Source organism: Varroa jacobsoni, unplaced genomic scaffold (genome assembly GCF_002532875.2).
Source record: "Varroa jacobsoni isolate VJ856 unplaced genomic scaffold, vjacob_1.0 scaffold_677, whole genome shotgun sequence".
Taxonomy (NCBI): Eukaryota; Metazoa; Arthropoda; class Arachnida; order Mesostigmata; family Varroidae; genus Varroa; species Varroa jacobsoni.
In genome coordinates this window covers 154,455-177,287 of record NW_019213579.1, presented here as the reverse complement: position 1 = coordinate 177,287, position 22,833 = coordinate 154,455, and the positions used below count along the sequence as shown (strand labels likewise).

At 39.8% G+C, this 22,833-nt stretch overlaps 1 protein-coding gene and 2 long non-coding RNA genes across 5 annotated transcripts in view; 1 reads left to right on the top strand and 2 right to left on the bottom strand.

Annotated features, from left to right (window-relative positions):
• Nucleotides 1–702: 702 nt before the first annotated feature.
• Nucleotides 703–2,165, bottom strand: LOC147753179 (uncharacterized). The gene is made up of 2 exons (XR_015311961.1): nt 2,080–2,165; nt 703–1,385 (listed from the first exon to the last, which is right to left on the bottom strand). It is a non-coding gene; the product is annotated as an uncharacterized LOC147753179 (long non-coding RNA).
• Nucleotides 2,166–2,404: 239 nt separating this feature from the next.
• Nucleotides 2,405–5,730, top strand: LOC147753178 (uncharacterized). The gene is made up of 2 exons (XR_015311962.1): nt 2,405–2,492; nt 4,690–5,730. It is a non-coding gene; the product is annotated as an uncharacterized LOC147753178 (long non-coding RNA).
• An 11,903-nt stretch (nt 5,731–17,633) lies between these two features.
• LOC111262592 (uncharacterized) overlaps nt 17,634–22,833 on the bottom strand; it is a 129,460-nt gene continuing 124,260 nt past the window's right edge. For all 3 annotated transcript variants that reach the window (XM_022836954.2, XM_086969220.1, XM_086969221.1), the window contains 3 exons: nt 21,348–21,487; nt 20,706–21,090; nt 17,634–20,407 (listed from right to left, as the gene is read on the bottom strand). In XM_022836954.2, the coding sequence (XP_022692689.1) occupies nt 19,967–20,407; nt 20,706–21,090; nt 21,348–21,487 (966 nt within the window). In that variant the 3' untranslated portion in view covers nt 17,634–19,966. The remainder of the gene's footprint in view (nt 20,408–20,705; nt 21,091–21,347; nt 21,488–22,833) is intronic.

The window sequence follows — 22,833 nt, the reverse complement described above, 5'->3', positions numbered from 1 at the left end:
AATAAAGAAATATTGCGAACGTCATTCTCTCTTATTTACAAGTCATTTGTGACGTCTTTTTTTGTTAGGTTTGATGTTCCTTCAGATGGTTTCGCATAGGTAGTAAAGCAAGCGTTACTGCTGCCGTCGTGACGTCATGCCTATGATAGAGAACCTAATTGAGACTGACGTTAATCGGCCGATCTATTCGATGCACCATGCGGGAGATCTTCGACTCTTTACTGGAATCTGCCAGCTCCTTAAACGATTTTAGCATGATACAGAGGCGGAATCTTTTGGTTCAGTTAACGTAAGTGGCCTAACTCGAAGTGGGCAAGCGAATCAAGAACGAAAGACGGATTTAATTTTTTTCTTAGCTGCGTTTTACTCGGTATACTAAGTAGACTTTTTGACAGGTACCTAGGTAATTCTTTCATAAGTGAGAATTCTCTTCCGTCAATGCCGTTACCTTTACATTCCATCGAGAAGATTCCAATTAAACCAATCCACTTCGTATATATTAAGCCAAAGTATTTGCCGTCTCCTATCACAATACTTCGTCACGAAGTATTGTGATATGAGACGGAAAGAAACCAGAAAATTCCTCTATTTATTATATATATTATTAGAGTAAGTATTCATCGTTTCATAGATTTCGTTGAGCAGCAACGTCAAAAAAATGAAGGTACATTTTGTTTCACAGACCTTTTTTTATTAAAGATCTTTTTCTTTTTTTTTAATAAAGTGAAACCTTCACGTATACATTGTTATAGTTTCATTTAAAGCAGTGCAGCTCGCTTGAAGGTGGAATATATTTTTATACAGTTGTTATTTGCATCGGCTGATTCGGTAGAGGCGCGCGATGGAAAATTAAAGTTTTGTACAACTGAGTTAACTTACAAACTTGATTGTGCGTATGAGTGTCTTCGAATATGGTATTATGTTATGTCCGTGGAACTTAGAAGCGTTTGCTCGATACGTTTCCGGATGTATAAATTGACTGCCACAATGCGAACCGTTGCCATCATTCCCACGGCCGATGGACATACCCACTTCACGATAATTTGATTTATTTCTCATTGAATGTGCAAATAAACTTCTATGCATAGCACCGATACGGCTCAGCGGCTGGTTACGCTAAGTTTTTTTTTCAAGTTGTTTTACTAACCATCGTTTGAGAATCTGATTTCACGCATATTAACCATTCATGGCCACCAGGATATTGTTCTGTGACAGTTCCTCACCTCGAAGTGTAACCGAGGCAGTTGCTGCTGTTTCCACCTTTTCCGATGATGTTGTATAGTGGTGAGCTCCTTTTCGATATGAAATTTGCAGGTCTTCTTTAGTGTATTCTTCGGTTTCGTTCAACAGCAGGATGTTCGATGGACTTGGTCCTAATCTAGAAACTTCAAGATACGAAGTAAGCCGTAAAAGGAATAAACTTGCAGAATTTATATTAGATAATAGTACTGAGAGGTTCCTCGACCTGTTGGAGAAAGAAAATCAGTGCCTTTCTCCAATCGTCGAAAGGAAATTGGCGGATGTCTTCTCCGAAATGCTCAAGTCGCGGTACCGGCTTGGCTTGGCGTTCTTCAACATTGCAACGAAAAATCGAAATGATCTTGAGTAATTTCAAGTTATGTTGAATCATAAGTTATCCCTGGGCCCCAAAAAGAGTGTAGAAACGAAACTATTGTACTGTGTGCCTAATGTGCACAGCGATACGTATGGGCATAACTTCGAAAAACTCGATGAACTCAGAAACATTGCACCAGCGGAAAACCAATTGTTCAAAAAGCACGATAACCATACATATAGGATGTCAAAAGGCCGTTTGATGACTGTTCATATCAGCAACTCTCAAGTCAAAAGCACCAATTCAGCATCTTTAACGTCCTTAACGTTTTGAGTTGTACGTCCGGTATTCCCTTTAGACATCATGGCCCTGAGTTTAGTAAAGAGGCGCGTTACCACTACACATTACGGGTAGTTTAGAAACATATAGATTTTTGCACAATAGTACAATCGTCGTGAAACCAATAAAAGCTTCTAAAAAAAACAAGCAATAATTAGATAATAAAGAAAATCTAATTGACCTACCATCACGTTTCTCAATAGTGTATCCTTCCGCCAAAGGATCTAAGGGTTAGAGCTCAGGTCGCTGTCGGATTGTTGCGTACACAGCATACATAAGATATAATCCCTTCACTTTAACACAATACAATGCTATATAAAATTGAGCTTGAATGAAAGCTATTAGTGAAAGCGAATTCTGTTTGTATTGCTTATGTGTCCTGTCTTTCCAGAAATTTCAACCTAGACCTAGTTAGACAACGCACTGAGTAAGAGCTAAGAGGCCTGACAGTTAATCCAACCTGACATTTATGGTGCATGGATCAGCGGTCGTTTTACTGCGTATGCAATTACCGGCCATTTTTAAAGTGTGATCAGTTACGTATAGCTATGTAGAAGGACGACGAATCAATACACCCTTCGCTGAAAAATAGTAACTTGTATGTATAGTCTTCGCTCGATTCTGAGAAAAAAATGTGCTAACGAATCAAAATCCATAAAGTTTAACTTCCTGCGAATATAGATCTACTTAGACTTGTACTAGATATACTAAAGAGACCACAGACGCATAAACAGTGTGCATGGTCACAGAAACAATAATGTAACCAACGACCGATTGAGAGCACTGTGAGATTAAGCCCAATTTCAGATTATAGCTATACTAAACTCTCGTTACCAGTTACATGGATGTTTTGTAGGTAGATTTGACTCCATGATGGTGTAATGATAACGCGTTTACCTTCAAAGCTTAGGAATCTATGAAAGCCTAGCGCATAAGTTCGACGTGAGCGCATTACTGGGGGTCAACTATCTGCAGCAATGCTTACTGTCAACAACCGGACGCAAAACTCGAAACCCTAATTTAGATAGGACCTCGCGCCATCGGAGCTTATGGAAGTTGCAGAAAACTGAGAATCATAGCATCTGCTATAAATGGAAAAAAGCTACAAAACGCTGAATACACTGAGCTTAACGCTCCGCATTATACAACGCCGATTCCTTAAGCTTTCTGACTCCAAAATCGTCATGCTGCTACTTCCTTTTGAAGTAATACTCCCTACTTTCATATTAAACGTACACAGGTTCCTTCGGTAAACTGGCATACAGATCTCTTCATACGTATGGTTTCTATGTAGAAAATCTCTTTACATAAGAAATAGAGCTACACTATAAGCGTTTATATACTAGTTCAAAGCCGGCCTGCAAAATTCAAAGTGAGCCATCTCTTTGCCGCTGTAATATTTTATATAAGGTAACACGTAGCTGCCTCGACTGTTAGTTAAGGAGTAGCAGACGTAGACGCTGCATTACACGATCACATAATCTCAATTAGAGTTATATTTCTCTAAGTTATGATAGAAAACAGCTAAGCTGACATATTTATAGAGTAAGTGATTGAAAGTTGCTACAAATAGTAGTTTCCCTATTTCCAGATAATCATTTAGATCTTATTATTACTATTTGGAACTAGGTCATGTCCGAGATATTTGCACACTTATTAACCAATGAGCAAAATCTGTCTCTAAACCTACAATAGGTGCCTGAAGATCTTTATTTGTGTTTTGCGCAAATAAAAATGGCCTAAATTCTATGAACTCACTTGGACAGTTCGCAGGATCAGATAAAAGCAATCGATCGAGCCAACGTATCTGCCGAGAATGAAAAAACCAGTTAGCCATTAGCATTTTTTACAGCATAAGCCGAACTGTATTAACGTGAAGTTAAAGTTAGGTTTATAGCCATCCGTTTGTTGGATAAACAGACCAATACTCACCGACTGAACGCTTGAATATTTGCTAAATATCGAAATGGATTAGAGCTCCCCTTGCTAAAATCCAGAGGTAGGAAAGAAGTCTCCGCCCCTTTAAAGCGGACTATTTTAGCAAAACTCTAATGTTGTGTTGGCTCTTCTGTCTAGCAACATGTGAGATAATATGTTGCGGCATTGACCCATACAAGTTAAACAATAACTGCAATGTAGCCCCAATGGAAAGGTATAATTTTACAGTACGTTGAGATGAAGTAGCCGATAAAACCCGCCATTTAATTTCACCGTTCATTTAAACGACCATCGTCCCACTTTCAACGATTCTCTAGCCAGCAGGACAGTGATCCCTCAGTCGATGGCCATAACGCTTCCGCTTCGTTAGTTCGATCTTTTAATATTACAGTCATATATATGTATGCACACCATACATTTATGAGCACGATGAGATAAAAAGGCACCGACAGAAATTAGCAATACGAAAACTCCGGGCAAAAATATCAGTATGCGTAATCATGAAGTAAATTGTTGTTCGGTTGAAAAAACAAAATCCAGTTTGCCTTTTCTAATATAATTATAGTGTTTTGTGGATCTATTATTTACGGTACATCGGTTGAAGCGTTTCGTCCCTTTCTGCTGATCTAAATTGGTCGTCGAGGCTCAGGAGCTTCAAAGAGGAAAATTCTACTTGAGTAGGGTTAACTGGAGATGCAAGTCGTGTGCCCGTGCCCACCATATAAGTTATTATTATCCAACTGTCGTAGTCTAAGCAATGTAAGTGAGACCAGCTATCATTTTACGCTCTCGAGTCGAATAGATTGCTTGATTTGTCCCTTAACCATTCCGCTTTGCTCCTGTATCCGTCTGATCAGTCCGGTCGCGAAGGTGTCAGGTACAACAGGCCAGACCTGGCCCATGTCTCGAGCTGCCTACACCAGGCTGTTATAATCGTGGACGAGTTGGGCACCGAGGCTGCCGCATCTACCGCGTCAACTGTAACTGACTGTGGCAAAAAGCCGGGACTATTAGTTATCATTGATGTCGATCGACCATTTTACTTTGTTATCATTACCCCGAACCAAGTAACCGTCTTTATAGGAATCTGTAACGAACCCTGAATCTTTGTGTTTGTCTATAGAATTCACGTAGAGAGATCATTGTTTAGTATTCGACAGATGCACAATCGATTTTAGACTCTTTTGTGTTTTTTTTTTAATTCTCATTTTTAGAACTAGGCCAATATATCAAATGCTCTATGATCTGGTGGCGTTGCATTTGCACAGAACCAATGTAATATGTCTGCGGTTGGCAGTAGTTAAAGCCGATACCTTATGTATGCCCATATGTAGCAACTTTTTGGTCAGTGATAAGATAGATAGCTGATAGGGAAAATGATTTCGTATCGTATGATCTCATATTGTAATAACTATATTTTTAAGTGTCTTGACAAAAAATATTCGCTTTATTATCTCTGTGCGTAACAAATGTGCTTAACAACTATTGTGCTCTTTGTGTTAGCAAGGTGTATCGTAAAATCCTGCGCAGGCTAACTAGAATATGTGAAAAGTATATTGAGTGCTACCTATTGCTTGAAATGATTGTGCAGGTGAAAGTGTCAAAAGAATGACACAGGGGCAATTTCACGATCCTGACATATTTGGGTCAAGGTTGATCATTGGTTAGAGGTACTCTTGGGACTTCGAATTTGTGAGGATGGCTTAATGAATATGTAATACTTTGCTATTGATATTCAAGTTATTACTGAGACAACTGAAGTTAGAAGATAACTGGCAAACATGGAGAGACAGAAGCTTCTTGACTTGAGGTTGACAGTGTTTTAGGAGATGTTATCTAGATTTCAGATGTACTAAGATCTGGTAGTTTCACGTGAATAAAGCGTTATTAAACATATACATATGTTTAAGACCTACTTGATAAATAGTTTCCTCTTTTTCATGGTCAGGTTTGCAGCGCCGAGTATCGTATGGGCCACCAGGATTCACAAATGCGTGCGAATCCAACTTAAATTATCACTCCAAATTCGAACTTTTATTGAATTTTACTTCGTAAAACTTGATCGTACATGGATGAACGGATAAATTTTTCCAAAATCCTGAGATAACAAGTCTTGGAATAATACACTGTTTGAAAATACTTAAGATAAATAGAGTGTCGAGTCTTAGGACGCATATTGTTTGAGTTTTAAAAAATAGCGCTATACATGATGTACTATAAATATTTGTCCTTTGGCATATGTATCAGTGATGCTTACTCATGGGCTGCAAGCGGTTAACAACTTTTTATTCTATAGCCCGGATGGGTTAGAGACTTACGGTCCCAAAGTTTTGAGTGAAGAAATTGAAGATCGTATCCGAATCTGGTTATTTCGTTACTCGTTATTTAACATTTTACTACGTACAGTTATTACAATACTGATAGAAGATCCTTTATGTCGAATCAAAGCGACTAGATGTTATTTCTGCCACCGTATTTTTATTATTTCGGTAGAACCCCTCTTTCACGGAATCTTCACGTAGAACTCCATGAACTTGAAGATCAACTGCAAAACTGAGATCAATTTACCCGCATTCCTTCGCGGTAGCCAAAGACGAAGGACACTTACCGTTGGTACGTGCGTACGAAACACGTTAGCATCCATGAGCGTAGGTAAACTTATTCTTAACTTAATGTTGATTGAAAGGCATTTAGAAAGCTGTTTTTTTTTGCTCTACAATATACAAGTCAAATAGTGAGCTTGACGTTTTGTGTCATTTGTCTTATATAGCATGATTACGCCGAAAATTATTAACACCTGCTTGAGTTGCGAGTACCTTTCAGAAATGTCTGAGTAAGCTTCGAGGCATTTTGCCTAGCAAACATTTTGATGTAACTCCTGAAGTTCCAGAATTAAAGCTTTTCTTTAATGGCCGTCTTTAAATGTGGAATTAGCTCAGTGCTTTCCTATAAGGTAAACGCAGTTACCGAAAACCCATCACGATACGGTCAAACGCCGACACTACTTGGAGCGATAACCATTCACTCGGTACCCGAGTTGCTTCTAAATGATGAGCTTCCATATCTAAGGAAGATTATTTGCTTGTACATAATTGCTGAGTGCGTTCATGTTTAGCTTTATGTTCTTCAGGATAATAGACTAAGCTTTTTTATTACACAAAATATTTAACCATATATATTACATAAATAATAGAGCGTTACAATCGTTAATTATCATTGCCTGTAGCCCAGTATCCTTTAGTCGGGACAACGCGGTTTTGATTCAAACGTATGATTAATCATCAATTGTCTGGTCTCTATGTTCTTTTCTCATATATGCCAATGCCAAAATTGGCGTCTTCTCCAAATGGCTTTAGTACATTGGAACAGGACATTCTTTTTTTGGGAAACGCGTTTTTAATAATACTCATACGCGCGATCTTGTGAAAAAAAAAGGTATATAGTATTTAAATATAAACTACATATTTATATACATTACAAAAGTATATAAGAAAGAAAAATCAGCTAGAAACATTGGCTCCTGCCTGAATAGGTACACGCTTTTGTCATATCTGATCGTGGTGACGGTAACAGGAGCGATAGCAGGAAGCTGAAGATCGAATTTTTTTAGTTTCACGCTAATGTCGTAACTCCCTAAGTAGAATATATAGATATATAATCCATACGGCTCCCACTAACCACAAATTCATCTTCATGGCAGGGTGACCAGCCATGGGACAGAAACAACTACCCTTCAAATTCGACATATGCCGATTTTGCAAGTTAGCATTTTTAGCTTTTTTTTATGTATTCATTTTTAGCAGACTCTCACGATCCGGGCAATCAGCTTCAAGAGGTCTGGAGCGAAGCGAGCGAGAATGGCATATCAAGCTTTCATTAGCACCAGGATCAGTGTAGTTAGTATGTAATGGTCCTATGCATGTACCTATTGGTTGCTGGAAGCTTCACTTGGATGCCTGTTGAGCATGTCAAGGTTGTTTGTCCGTCAAATTGTAAAAATAGTCCACATAAGGCGTTACTGACTATGATTAGGCCTTGAGCTTTTAAGATTGTTTATTTGAATTGTCAGGTACGTGGTGCCAACGGCAAAAAGCATCATGAGCGCTTTAGTTGGAACGCCGATCGGCGTTAGGCCACGATGGAATCTCGTCGGCGAACTCGAATACTATTTTGTATATGTAATAAACATGCAAGCTTAAAGAGTCGACACCGTTACGAGAGATACTTTTTTTTTCAATGAAAACGCACTGGCTGACTCTTCGGCGCAGTCATGCATAAAATATCGAGACCTTCGGAGAGCCTAACCAGCATCGCTGCACATAATGCTAGCCAGAGTTGATCATGCTGCCAAGTCAGGACACGGAATCAATTGTGAAGGAACCGGTTAGCGAAACATTATTTTTGACGCGTACTTCCTAGATATAAAACATTTAAACCGCTCCTTGTTACATAAATAGCACCAAACTTTAAGTAGGGGGCGGGCATTTGGCATGATGTTATACATTAGTTGCCATTAGCCTTAGCAATTTCGAGAGAGAAAACGTACACATCTTTATGACTTCATTGGCAGGACGATCTGAGTACGACGTCACCAATTATTACCAATAATGCAGTATCTAAGTCTGCTGACACAAGTGTTTCTCCGAGTAGTCCTCCAGATCGCTCTCCGGCTGGCCCACCTCGCTCCTATTTGTTTGCGCGTTCCATACAGGATCACTTTTCTTAAAAATCTGAAATAGGCTTACGGCGGCGCTGATCTAAACCTTTTCGGCCGTCATATTTTTACGAGCAACAGCATTCAATTCATTCGAATGTAACATGGCATCAAATAATCGATCTATGCTAAGTACGACCTTAGGCTTAGAGCCAGGTGAACAGACGCGCACAAACGACTAGGAAACATTCTAGCAATAGTTGTGAACTACAGTTTTGGTCGCAGTGATGGTTTAAACGTGTCCGCCCACTTAGATCGAGGTCACATTGTGCCATGATGTGAACAAGGTCTAGGGGTGGACAGGACATTGCATTTCGTGCTGAGACCCGGCCGTTCAAAGCGACACTTAACGACACTAGTGGCCATGAAATTATTTAAGTTATTTTAGTAAATAAGGTTTCGATTTTACCTATTACTTAATACTATTTCCTGCTTTTAATATTTTTATACTTTTCTACGTAGATTAATAATGCGCAAAGGCCTATTTGGTGTAGACCTCGACTTTGAAAGCTTTATCCTGGCGACTGAAAATAGGCTTAGCTTGAGCGCGGTACGGTTGTATGAATTTTCCATATTTCTGGGGTGGGGAGAACGAGCTGGGTTAATTTATTCATATTGCATATCTCAACATTGTACAAAAATTTTAAATTCATCTTATAATTAAAGTATATTTAGTTAGAGATCTGTAAAAGAAGCAGAATAATAAACGAGTTCATAACATTTAAATATATATATATACGTACGTATCATTACAGCCTCGCTTTCGAACAGTTCCAAAATCCGTATTCCATCTGAAATTGAAGTATTCCGCTCGAGTGTTCTGTAGCTGAGAAATTCTGTAGCTGACGAATTTACATCTATCGTAGCAAGAAATGACGCAAATTGCAATTAATAATAATACCTAGCTCATCCATAATTACTGTTATTGGCGTTACAAAGATGGAGGTATGATGGAACTAATAGCCTATACGAAGCGCTATATTGTTGCGTCTACAATAAGGCGCAATAACGATAGGACACGTAGAAAAGCCTGTTCGAAAATCCTATTTGCCAAAAATAAACAGTGGACTTCTGTTAAATGATCCTAAATATTGAAGCTAACAGCTTCGAAACTTCCTAATACTAACTGGCCCAGTACTTCATCACCGTACAATCAAGCTTACGCAGAGCGTTCTATTTCGAATAATTGATTCGTTTTATTAATGGAGTTGACTTTGATGCCATCGGAGGAAAAGGAGATAGCAGGAACAGGCTCGACGTTTTTATTCACGGAATAGGGCACGGTACAGGTCGAGTGCTATAGATAGGAAGGCTTTTGGGCATTTGCTTTGAACAACATCTTCACTGGTAAAGCCGCATTTAACACTTTGTTTGTGTTTATGGAAATATTCAGTTCCATCAAGCCTTATAATGGAGAAGCGGGAACCGCCGATGATGCCGTACTTCGAGCAGTTCCCCCATTTAAATAACTCATAGCAGTGGCACTGCGAATATTTGGCTTCCTCATCGAGGAAATGGGTCGCGTAATCTATCGCGCATATGTGATTGCACTTCAACACCTAGAGGCAAAGATAGTGGTCAAAACATCTACAGATTTTAACATGGATGATATATAACGTTTGTTTCATACGCACTGTGGACAGTTCAACTACTTTCTAGAACGCCCAAATTATTTGACGCTTCACGGTTTATCTGTAGAGCGTATGGGAAGCATATTACAACAAAACAGAAGCTGCTATACTATGAAGTTCCAATATTTTCACATAATGGGTGTTCGAGCTAAAGTTTCCTATAAACTTTATTTGAACACGAAATCGAGCTTTTTAGTCGTATAATATTTTCCTATTGGACTGTACTGTAAATCAATGTTCAGAAAGTGACCGCATCGAGATAATCAGACTCTTTTTCGCGCGTTCCAATTACTTCAAACCAATGTCACATCTAGGTATCCACTGGCCGTCGGTACGGAGCAAATCCATGGATCCAATGGCCTCAGTCATGCCAAACCTCGGCCTCGTGAGGAATGAATAGGTGTCAGAATGCGCGAGCTCTACGAGCCCAGCGCCTTATGCATCCATCCGTACAGCTGACGATATTCCTAAGAAGAGCACTTCGGCAAAATCCATCGCCCATAACAAACGCCAGTTACGCAGACATACATATAAGTAGAAACAGCATAGACTCTAAAAGCGTATGATTTGTTTTATATATTTTTTTAGCTGAATCGGCACGTAGCAATCCTATTGACTTATATTGATATTTTTTAACCTATTAAGCGAACGAAATGCTTCTATTTATAGCGGATTTTAAATAGGGCTACGTATCGGGTCTGCCCGCATAGGTTTACAGAGTATATAAGTAACTTTCCGGTAAGTCCAGCTAACGTCGCATTAGCCGATTGTCGAGCATATCTGATAGTATAACCACCAACAGCATGCTTCCGGCATACTCTAAAGCTGTGTACATAAAGTATGAACATGTCAATTTGCAGTTATGTAAGTAGGACGATTGCGTCTAAGCAAGCTAACATTAGTACGGGCCAACAAGACAAAAAGCATAGCTTATTAACACGGGCAAATGTTCTCTCAAAAGTCTTAACCCCAGAAATATTCGTCGGTTTCCTTTCACCGTCAGAACGGGGTTGAGTAAACAACCGTTTTCGTGGAAAGTGGAGTATTACTTAATTGGTCTCAGCAGAAGTTTTTCTCCCTTTAGATATTCATACTATATAATGCCTATAGGGAAAGCCATTTTCGCCAGTCCAAAAAAAAAACATTGTTATTATACTGTTTTAGCAAAACGTTCTTCAAGCCTATTATCCACTTCTGAAAGGGTACATTGTCGATCCATCCATGGATTAGCATCTAAACGAAATAAAAGTGGCATTTATGTTACATGAAATATTGTTCGTTGTTGTGTTGGCTACCGTATAGATGTCCGCTATAACAAAAAGGTCTAAGCAGATAGTTTTTTTTGTAAATTCTGTTTATTACATTTTAGAAGGGTTCACCTGAACAAAGCATCTATGATAAAAGCCGGAATATCGTCGTACATCAGTCTACTTTTGTTGGCCTACTATCGCTGGAACTCGTTGCCCATCCTTAGTTATACGGTAAAAAAATGAGAGACACCCCTGTCAAACTTCCCCGAAAACAGAAGTTGTACTTGGTTCTGATGGCCTGACAAAGATCTACCGCTTGGTTAAATTCGGGTCAGAATTGATGTCAGGATTCAGTCGCTACAAAAAACAGCCCGGTCCCTCAAAACACCTATCTAACAAGAGATTTTTTAAGCCATTGAAACGATACTCCTTACTCAACCCTAACAGGTACAAATGCTAAGGCGTCAACACCGATTCGGTTAAGATGACCCTAGCATAACAACACCATTTATGGATACGAGTTTATTTTTGCTCAAACGAACCAATACGATAAGTTTTAATAATACCCTAGTTATTTTTGAAGTAGTTGCCATCACCAGTTTTACTCAGTGATGGCATCGTGCGGAACTAGTATCCAGTTTTTCGAAATCTGTCTCATGAAGATTGCTGCGACCCCAGTGATAAAATACAATCCCTAAACAAACAGATCGTCAAACGAACTAAAACTTTTAATTCTGCTACTCACGATCAAAAATATAGTCGGTGGTTGTTGTAGCTAATCCTATTGCGTGGTAATGCTAGAGTAGAGTAATTTGGTACTTGCAAGCAAAGGAGATGGGTGCCTGTTATCAGACATACCTAAAATTGGGAAACGGGGGTTTTCTGGTCGCACCCGTTCATTGCTAGTACGGCCCTTGTATCATCATAGTATTGTCAAGTAATATAGGCCAAAAAAATTGCGCTTTAATGAACATTATCTTCAAGGTAAGTTAGTGGTCGAAGCATTTAATTAGCGGCTTACTATAATTCCTTGCAGCAAGGGTATTTGCTGCAATTGACTGTTGTATTTAAAGCGTCACATTTAACGTCTGCTTAGGTTTATTTACTAGCGTATCCGTCTGGGTATTCGAAGAGCTGTGCCTTCACGCAGGCTGACAGGGATAGCGTCTTTTATTTGGCAGCCAATCGCAGATGACGTAAATAGAGCATAGAGGATGGAGGCTTATTCAGTGGTCTTGAGGACAAGATGTCTCGCATGCCAGGAATCGCTACTAATCAGCCCTGGATTATTACAGTGTTATTTGGCTCGACAGCACTATCGCTTCTTATATAGGAATAATAGGTTTATGATAAACCATTTTTGTCATCATCGAGAAATAAAGGTGTGGATGTCCGGGTATCAGCTATTGGCTGAGCAGGCCATAAACAACTATAACCGAACTCCCAGAGTGCGCTGCGGCTGCGCATCTTTATCCATATATAACTTTTATAACAATAGACATAATGTTTACGACGGAATAAAGTTAGAACTGGCAGGTATTTACAAATTTTAGAAAGATATTGTTTATAATCTCGCAGTTGAGTAGCTGAACAATTGATGCAGACAATACTTTCCTTAAGATTCAGTAGAAAAAGCCTAACGTCAACTTAGTGCGTTACATAATACACACGTCAATGAAAGAAGAGCTCCATTTGTTCAACACAGCTATATGAATTGCGCTATATAGTACATGTGTCTAAAGCATAGTGGTCATATAGACTAGCATGAGTCATCACACGTCGAGCTTCCTCACGGTAATTATATTCTTCTAAAAGATGGGAAGTTGATTCGGTTATGGTGAGCCTTAAACATCAGCGAACCCTACTTCCATGTCCGATTCGCTATCTAAAAAACTGCTATACATAGGGCGAATTCCGATCAGCCTACAGATAGAACGAGTTTAGATGGTAACGACGGCAGGCTCTTTGAATAGACCTCCGATGGCGTTCTGTGATGAGTAAATAGGTGTTACATGTATACACGCCTATGTATCTAAAAAAACACAATATCAACGGCCGCTCCGGCTACTGCTGTTGCAAAGGTGTTTTTTCTTAACGTTACTTGCTTGAGTCATCGATAGAGTAGATGTACTTCTAGCAGCGGGTGCACACTAATCGACACCGTCAATGCTGGTCCACGATGCGTCATCTGAAATACTAGAAAGCACTACTCATTTAATAGGTATACAACAAAGGCTTTAATCATTCACGGGATGGTGAGCGCGAGTAAATCAACCATGTGAAACTGTACAATGGCAAATGTACAGGAAAACCATGTGGCTCAATGGATAAAGCGCTTATCGGTAAAATTGAGAGCTACGTATCAATATTAGTCTAATTCTCCGAGGGCGAAGACGTTTCTGCGAAAGATCTACCCTGGCACCATATTCTAAGGGTACAATTTGCCTATAAAACGAGACATAGAATCAAGCTTATTTGCGTTTGTTTCACGAATGAGAAGCATGGTAAAAAAAAAAAAAAAAAAAAGTAGAGAAAATTAAAGGATATGTATTGTTTATTAAACGAATCCTAATTATCTATCCATCATTTTATAGATTTGCTGTATTTGCTGTATAGCGTGTGTTCTCGAGCCTCAGAGTTCTAACCAAGTTAAAACTTACGTCCCATACAACCCACGCAAAATAATGCAATTTTTTAAACTACAAGTTCACTGTTACTGGACCAAGTTGAACTGAATGTAGAGGCAAATGTTGTACGTAGCAAAATGGATGGTTCCTATTGATGTTAATAGCACAGAAATTTTTCGTGTGTCTGCTAGCGTTTGTATTGAAACACATTGTATTAAAAATCTATCATCGTTTAACTGGAATAATTCATTGCCTAAAATAATGGATAATGTAAGAGCTGATAAATGCCTCAGGCAGTTCTCAGCTGGATCAAGGTTAAGGTCGACAATTTAAACAAAGCTTATTATTATATATGTCTGTTTAGTGAACTCGTCATATAAATGGGAAATCTATCGGAAAGCTAGCACCTCTAGAGTGAACGCTTTGTGTAGGATGTTAACTCTGGGCAAATGGCCATTTGCCAACATTTTCCTCGAGAAATGCTAGACGCTTGCGTCACTTTGGCAAGCAGCGCGTCATCTGGCGACAGAACGACAGAGCGCTCTCCTAAACATACCCATCTCTCACTAGCCTTCGCACGACTCAGCCCTGCTTTATGGGAAAACACCACTCGCGGCGGTCAAACCCTTTAAAAGCTTCCACTGAGTGCTGTTAAAGATTGTTCCACGCTCAAAATAAGAAATCAGACGTGAGTTCCAATTTTTGAGGAACTTTTAACGCTAGATCTAGCGGCAAGAGACAAGGCTTGGTTTAAGATGTTTGACGATTGCTCTCACAACGATATGCGCTCGTGGTTTGAGAGGCACATTCAGCGCATGGAGGAAGATCTGCGCTCGCGAAATTTGTACCATTTACTAAAGGTGGATCCACAGCGAAGACGGAGGGTCTTTGAGGAAATGTTCATGTCTACCCGCCCACGATCGCAATCTCCTCAAGATGATATTAAAGTTCTTTGTGAACTCGCGACCAACAACGAGAACTTTGGCCCTGAAGATATTGAAGTCACACTCAAAGGTAGAGAGATTATTGTGCACGCTCGGAAAGAAATCAACCTGGAAAACGGATTTTCGTTACGCGAAGTGAAGAGATCATTCAAAATCGCCGAAGGCTTCGATCTCGATAAATTGTCAGCGCACCTCACCGAGTCCAAGATTGTTATTAAGGCTCCGATGCTCAAAGAAGTGCCGGAGAAACGCACAGGCAATGTTGAGATCAAGGTGAGACGTATCGATGACGACAATTTGGACTCTACAAAGTCTGGGATCAAAAGAACCGAAGCTGTTAACAATGAAGTGAAAAACTCGACCCAGAATAAGGACGCGGAGGTGAAATCCATAGACAAAAACATAGATGTTGACGTAACGGGACAAATCGATACCCGCAATACTCAGTCATCTAATGAGTTGGTGTTAACCAAAGACGTCGACCTGAGTGAACAAGTTGAGCTTGACAGGAGCTATGAGATCGCAAATCTTGAAGTAAGCAAACAGGAAAACAACGAATACGTTTTCAAGCGGAGTGCCGAAATTAAATCACATGGTAAGACCGAATTGAAAAATATCGACTCTTAATTTAAATCGTCATTTTGCCTTTTTCTTATCGTATAATAGAAATGTGTACAAAATATAATTAAGTTGTTATTATAATAAAGCCAAGTATTTTCATACGAAGCACTATATAACGGGCGCATTTTTCCTTCATATAAAGGAGTTCTGAACACAATCGAGCTAGCGGTATAAGAACAGACTACATATGTGAGGGATTATTATAGTTTAAATATGGTATTCGGATACTATTACGGGAATGATGTTTTTTTTTTCATACTGCTATCGGAGGAATAGTTTGTCTGCGTCAATGAAGCTTCTCTTCGCGTCTGCCTAATTAGATTATATTCCAAAATTAGATCCACTCTAATAATAATAATAACAGTAAAATTAAATTGATCCGCACCACCTGCCATATAGTTTTAAAGCCTTCGTCGACGTTTATTAGTGCCGTGCCGTGCCGCTGTATATCTTTACATGTATTTATTAAATACGCCGCTTCAACGAGTGCTGCAGCAGAATGCATAAGGAAGTAAAAATCTATTGTTATTTGTTGTACAACCTGTCAGCTTTGGGACGTTTCGTCCGAGCTACGTTAAAAGATGTTTCAAAAAGGAGGAAATATGTTTTGACACAATCGTACAAGAGAAAAACCTTGTCAAGCATATACGTCCTGCATTGGTAAGATGCATTTACTAAGACTAGTATCAATAGATTGCCGTAATAGGTAACCACGTCATAGGTAGCGTAGTAGGCAAAGTTGCACCTAGTCAGACTAAGATTAGCCAGCTATACAGTGAACGCCGTCTAAAACAGGACACAACAATCAGTCCTATTTGAAATACAGTTATGAACATCTTTTCACATTTATGAAATCGATAAGCTGCTATTATGATCGAACATTTTGTCATCGGATGCAGTCAGCGACATGTGATTGCCCATTGTGACTCCCAGCAGCGACATTTTGGTAAAAAGAAGAACAAGACGAAATAATCCTGACCGTGGTTATCACTAACCAAACGTGCTACCGTGCAATATGAATGTCTGAAACTGTTTCTCACGATCGAATCTGCAAGAGTTCAGTTCAAGTAGACGAGAGCGCATGTATTTCACGATCGGTATTACCTTTGTACGGTACGCGGCCTTATCTTTAATGCTGCCACTCACCGTCTCGTAGACATCAATTTGGTTTTACAACAAAGCACGACGTACGGCACGATTCAGAAATCGATTTCGGGAAATACAGATACGTTGGCCATTTTATTCTGACAGCCAGGCACGACTGCACGGACTATTCATACTTACGAGCACGGAACGAGCTGGCTGTAATTATTTGGTATTGCCTACTAGGGCATTCCCGTACTCATGTGTGAGAATCCTAATTGCGATGGGAGTCAGTGGTACCTTTTTATAGAAAACACCAGACCTCAATCTGAATTCAGCAGATGTTCATCATAGCCTGTCCCGATGATAGGTTAGTGGGTGACATAATGCAGTCCAGGTTCCGACCCGGACATAGATACGTTCTGTTTCGCGCAGGGAGCCAGCCGTTTAGTGAAATAACGGAGTAACGTAGTTGTTACCAATCTACCTAGTTTTGAGTCCAACGTATGCTTGTCTTATTATTCACTTATCGTGCTACGCAGCTGTAAACGAGGCTATAACATCTGTAATCATCAACTGATCGATACCTTTAGATGCGTAAGCACTGACAAACCTTTGCAATGAGACCTACTGAGCTCCTTCGTGAATTTCCCTGTCTAAAAAGGCTAGATTTGGATAAATTGTTCCGCAATTGACGCTTGATTCGTGCTGGGGCAACTCTAGATGGGGACAGTTTAAACGGTGATCGCCTTCATTAACGATAAATACACCTAGTCGATATTATAATAATAATACCACTGAATCATGCTGCTCCTATTTTCTTCACGGTACGGACACTGTCTAGGCACAGCTTTGTTTCTACCAACTCAGTTACTCTTCATTTTTCTTTAGGCGATACAGATATGCGCGCATATATATACGACAAAGTGAATATGTTCAATATAGGTTTATTGATTGAATGGTTTCTCTATAAATAAATATATATATATATATTTTGTTTGCACTCGAACACAGCGACCGGCGCATAACTATATGTTTCGTTTAGGCCAATTTTATATATATATATATGTATATATATATGTATATGTATATGTATATATATATATATATATGTGTATATATATATGCATATATATATATATATATATATGCATATATATATATATATACACACATATACATATACATATATATATATATATAGTAGGCGAATATAGTTTTTTGTCGCAATTTCATTTTTGATCGAAATTGTATATGACCAATCGTAAATTACGTTCCTTTTTTCCGTGACATATCCAATGGTGCGTTGTCGTCATTTCATGCTGAACTTTTTGCGTTTTACGCCAAGTCGTTACAATAATAAATACTTTCTTTACCTTCGTCCTTCAGTAATAATGTACAAATAAATAATTAGCTCCGCCAGCATCACTCTTCTGTTCCTATTGCTCATATTATCTCTTGAAAAACGTCAACCCTTTTCTTCGTTGTTTATAATTGTATATGAAGAGTGTCACTATTTTGTTTGTAATACTATGACGAATAAACATTCGTTCCTCAGCCAGTATGAATTTTGAGCTTGATCGAAAGAATTTTGTTGTCAGAGGTGGTGTTGGATAAGTAAACCACCTCCAGATCCGATGGCTTGAATCATACGATGCGTGGTAAATAGTGAGTGATCTGAGATTTTTCCCGAATTTTGTCCTTCCGTTTTCAAAGCATCTTCTGGTGATACATGAATCGTCTGTTGTAAACGCAAATGTTACGACAGTGACAATAAATGAGGCGGTAGTGCTGTTTTTAATAAAGTTGCTTTTGTCACATGCTGCTTTTGTTAACAAATTGTTGTTGTTGCTGTTGTTGTTGTTGTTAAAATAGAAGCGATTTCTTATTTTCGACGTATTAAACTTGTTTCTTTCTTCAGGCGTTATTGTCCTCTTTTACGTGAAGTATATAGGGCACCGCAAAGAACATATGGCAAGAGTGGTTAAGTTCGCTGCATTAGCACCTGCTTGCGTGGTTGGCCAGAAAGTTGCGTCTACATGCAATAATTATATAGTAGAATATAAATAGCAACTGGCGATAACAAGAGCTTCCATTTAGGAGATCATAGTCGAAAGTATTAGGTGGAGAAGGCCGTGCTGACCTTAGTCGTTGTATGTAGTTGTTGCAGGCTGTCTATAGGTTTACTAGATTCAACGAGGTCAGGTCAGGTCAAATGGCCAAAAGGAACCAGCCCGAAAAGTAGCTGTCGTCTAAAGAAGAGCCTAGATCCGTTACGTCTGCATAGCTATCGACGTTGCGGTTGCGGATCACAGATCTTCTTGTTTTCATGAAGATTTGTCACACTTTACGCACATTAGCATAGAGCTACTACTACACATACACACACATGCTACACACAAATTGAATAAATAAGCATTCTCTTCAGTCTCATTTGTCATATCCCCCATCGTTCTAATTAATCTCCTTGTCGGCCCGGCCATAATTCATTTCATACAGCTGTTCATATCGATCTGCCAAAAGAGATTGAACTAACTTTCTGGCTACCAGAATCCTGAACCTCGTTTCACACTTCGTAATGTCATTAGGTGTCGAAGTCGTTCCAGTTGCAGCTGAACTATTCACACGACAAACAAGCTTACTTTGATTAAGGGAAGAAAAGAAACCGTTGAAACCATCGGGTACGAAGTCAGAGCTTATTAGGAATGCATTAGTAGGGAGCGCAATACGTTCTTATATATCTAAGTTGTTATTCTTCAAAGCCTCGTTTTACCATATCGAGAATTTCGCTCCGTCCTTGTGGCAACGTCCTTCAGCGCTAATACCAGTGGCGCGCTCTAAAATAGCCAGAGAGAGAGCTTCTTGCAATTTGTAGCCACTGGCGTTGGCACCTCGGCTACCCCGATGTTCCTGCGCCCCCGGCAGCGATCACTGAACGGGAACACGGGAAAATATTCGAAAAAAAAAACAACACATGGTGATTTTAAACGGCGCACGGCCGCCACGTTAAGCTCTCGGAGGGATTGAGACACTCAGTGGTGGACCATCGATCGGGTATGAAAAGTGATTGCTTGATTAAATAATTAATGGGTAGATGGACCTCGTTTCGTTCTTGTACATTTCTGCCACGTTTCTTTTTACTCCACCCTGCATTGGCAAACTCTCGAGTACGTTTTCTATTTTTTGTTTTTTTCTCAACTCGTTTTCTTTTTTTATTCTCCTTTTTATTTTCGCTCTTCCTTCCCTTTCTGTTTACGAAGGTGTCTAGCTCCACTGAGTGTTGAAGGGCTGACGACTATAAAGCCGAGACGCCGTCGATGATACGGACGGCGTCCGTTCAACGAGCTCGTCAAGCTTCTTGCCACGTCGGCTATTAACAACAAATGCGCATACGAACAGTAGCGTGACCTGGGCAATGAGGAAGGAGCCGCAAACGACTGCAATGCTGACCAAGTTAGCGCAGCCAGAGACCGGAGCAAAGTTTGTAGAAGAACCGGACGTATCCGCGAGCGTAACATCTTTATCTTCGTCGGGATTGAATGTGAATTTGTCCGAGATGCGAATCTGTTGAACGACGACAAGCTCCTCATCAGTGCCAGTGGTTGAGTTGCGCGATTGACGAATTGATCGCCTGCGTCGGCGGCCGTACGAATCGCTTTCAGTGCGTCCTTCGAAAGGCACATTAATAGTGTCCTCACATTTGGCCTGCATGAAAAAATAAAGTTCCTTAGAGAATCGCATGCTACAAGCTAAGAAAAACAAAATAAGCTAGTAACTGTTGTTTTCCAAATAAGCATATGTTCTCTAGACAATATGTATCTGTTATTCTCACACGCGTACATACAGCCTACTAGCTTTTAAAATTAAACGACGCTTATTAAAAGGATCCATCAGTGGAAGATGGATCCTTTTAATAAGCGTCGTTTTAAGTTGCAATAGATGAGAACTGCGTATATATATATATATATCATATATCATAATACTGATAGCGTTTTCGACGTACCGGCTCACAGTAAGGAATACAGGGTGTGACTAACGCCTTGAACTGCACGATTTCTGAAGTGGGGAACTTGAAAGCATCGAAGGGCGCGTGCAGAACCTGTCCCGAGCTGTTCACCTTATACAAGGGACCCATGATTGTGCGATCAGTGGGGCAGCCGTTTGAGTCGATAAGCAATATCTCGGAGTTATCAACTCCATCCATGGCAACCAGCTCCCGGACGAAAATTTCGTAGGGTGAATCAACGTCGGTAATTTGGAAGCGAAGAGCAAGAGGATCTCCGACTTGAGCGGCAGTAACGTCTTGTCCGTTGCGATCTGTGATGTGCATCGTGACGTTCGGAGAGCCGACGGTGGCGAGCTGGCTCTCTGAGTGCTCGATCTCTCGTCTGGAGAGAAAAAAAATAGAAGTATTTATTTATGCATAGACAAGTACATTCCAAAAAGAGGTATCCTATTCTAATTATATGTTCATGCAGCTTCACTCCCTTTTCATCGTGAGTATCCTTTTAGCTATACTTATAATTGTGAAAATGGAAAAGAACGTATTTCGTCCAAGGTCAAATTCCTCTTACAAATGTAGACAGAAATAAAAAAAAAATAAAATTTTTAATAAGCGGAAACTATCATGGTGGATATGACATACCCGTCAACCTCGAGTTGAACTCCGTTAGACACACTTCGGTTAGACAGGTCGTAATGGCAGTTGATGGAGAGACCAAGATCCTGGTTGGTGACAATCATGTCATGGTGTTGGATCACGATATCCGAGAAAAAGTGGCCATCCTGAAAAATTAAAGTTTACATAGAAATAGAACGGCAAAACTTCTGCCCCATTTAACTTGTTTAGGTCAGCTGCTCAAATTTCCATGCACAAAATACTAGTATATATATAAATGAGATACCTATCCGTTGATCTCTACCAGAAGATGCTTATTGTTTTATAGGAAGCCAACGTTATGGACGTCTCAGTCGGGAAAAAAATGCTCGCCACAATGTACGGCTGCTAGAGTTTCTGGCATTGACAAGCAGTAGCTCACCCCGTTAGTTAAGTTTTCTGTCCTTGTTTGCATACCTAATGGCGTTGGCGTTTACGCGACTGCACCCCTTTTAGCGATTGAGCAGAATTGCTCATCTGCTGTAAAAATCCTCTATTCATTTAAATGTATATGGCTGTCCTTTTAGCACGCTGCAGTGGCTAGAAATGTATACGCATCGCTTTTTATATGGTGTATATATATATATATATATGTATATATATATATATTGTGTATTACCATCCTAAGATTCTCTAATGGCAGCCAATTGTCAATCCAGTTCTAAACATACGTACTATACGAGTACAACACAGCTGGTGTTGTTGCCAATAGACCAATGTCAATGTTAATACAAGACCACTCGTAAGGGATGGGCATGAACAGATTGCAGTCGACGACCAGCGAACGATCTCTTTCAGCGCGGCTTTGTCTTTCGCTACGGGCTTGGATACTAGCTTCAGAGCAAACGCCTATTAATAAAGCATAGACAAAACGATTCCATAAAGGCCTGTCGTTGAATGATAGCGTGACTAGTCTGAGCCAATGGCGACAGTAACAGATGGTGTGGTTGCACATCCGCAAACAAAGCAGACGGCAAAATGTTCGTGCCGATATGACGTCTGCTGAACATAAACAATAACTATAGGCCTTGCCGCCGGAAAAACAACTGTAGATGTCCTGTTTGCGATAGGTTTGTTGCCCTGTCGAGCGGTTAGGTCTTTCGTCTCGTAGCAACAAAGCGCAAGAAGTGCGACTAGCCACAACAGCTGCCTCTGCGACAGCGGCCATTGCAATAGCGAAGGGGCGTTTATGTTAAAGCAAAAAATCGAGCATGGCTTGTTTTTTTTTTTAAAGAATATGCCTCGGCGCCGATTTTCAGCTGTTCGTTGATATGCTATATCAACAGCGACGACGTGCGGATCACTGGTTCGCCAAAAGACAGTGGAACTACCTACCCAGTTTAACAATTTAAGCTGCTAGCAGCTTTTTGAAAATCAACTGTTACCACAACTACCTTCAAATAAAAAGATCGCTGAAATTGATCTGTGAGCTGTGAGAAAGGTCCACATTTCTGCTAATACGGAAAATATGGAA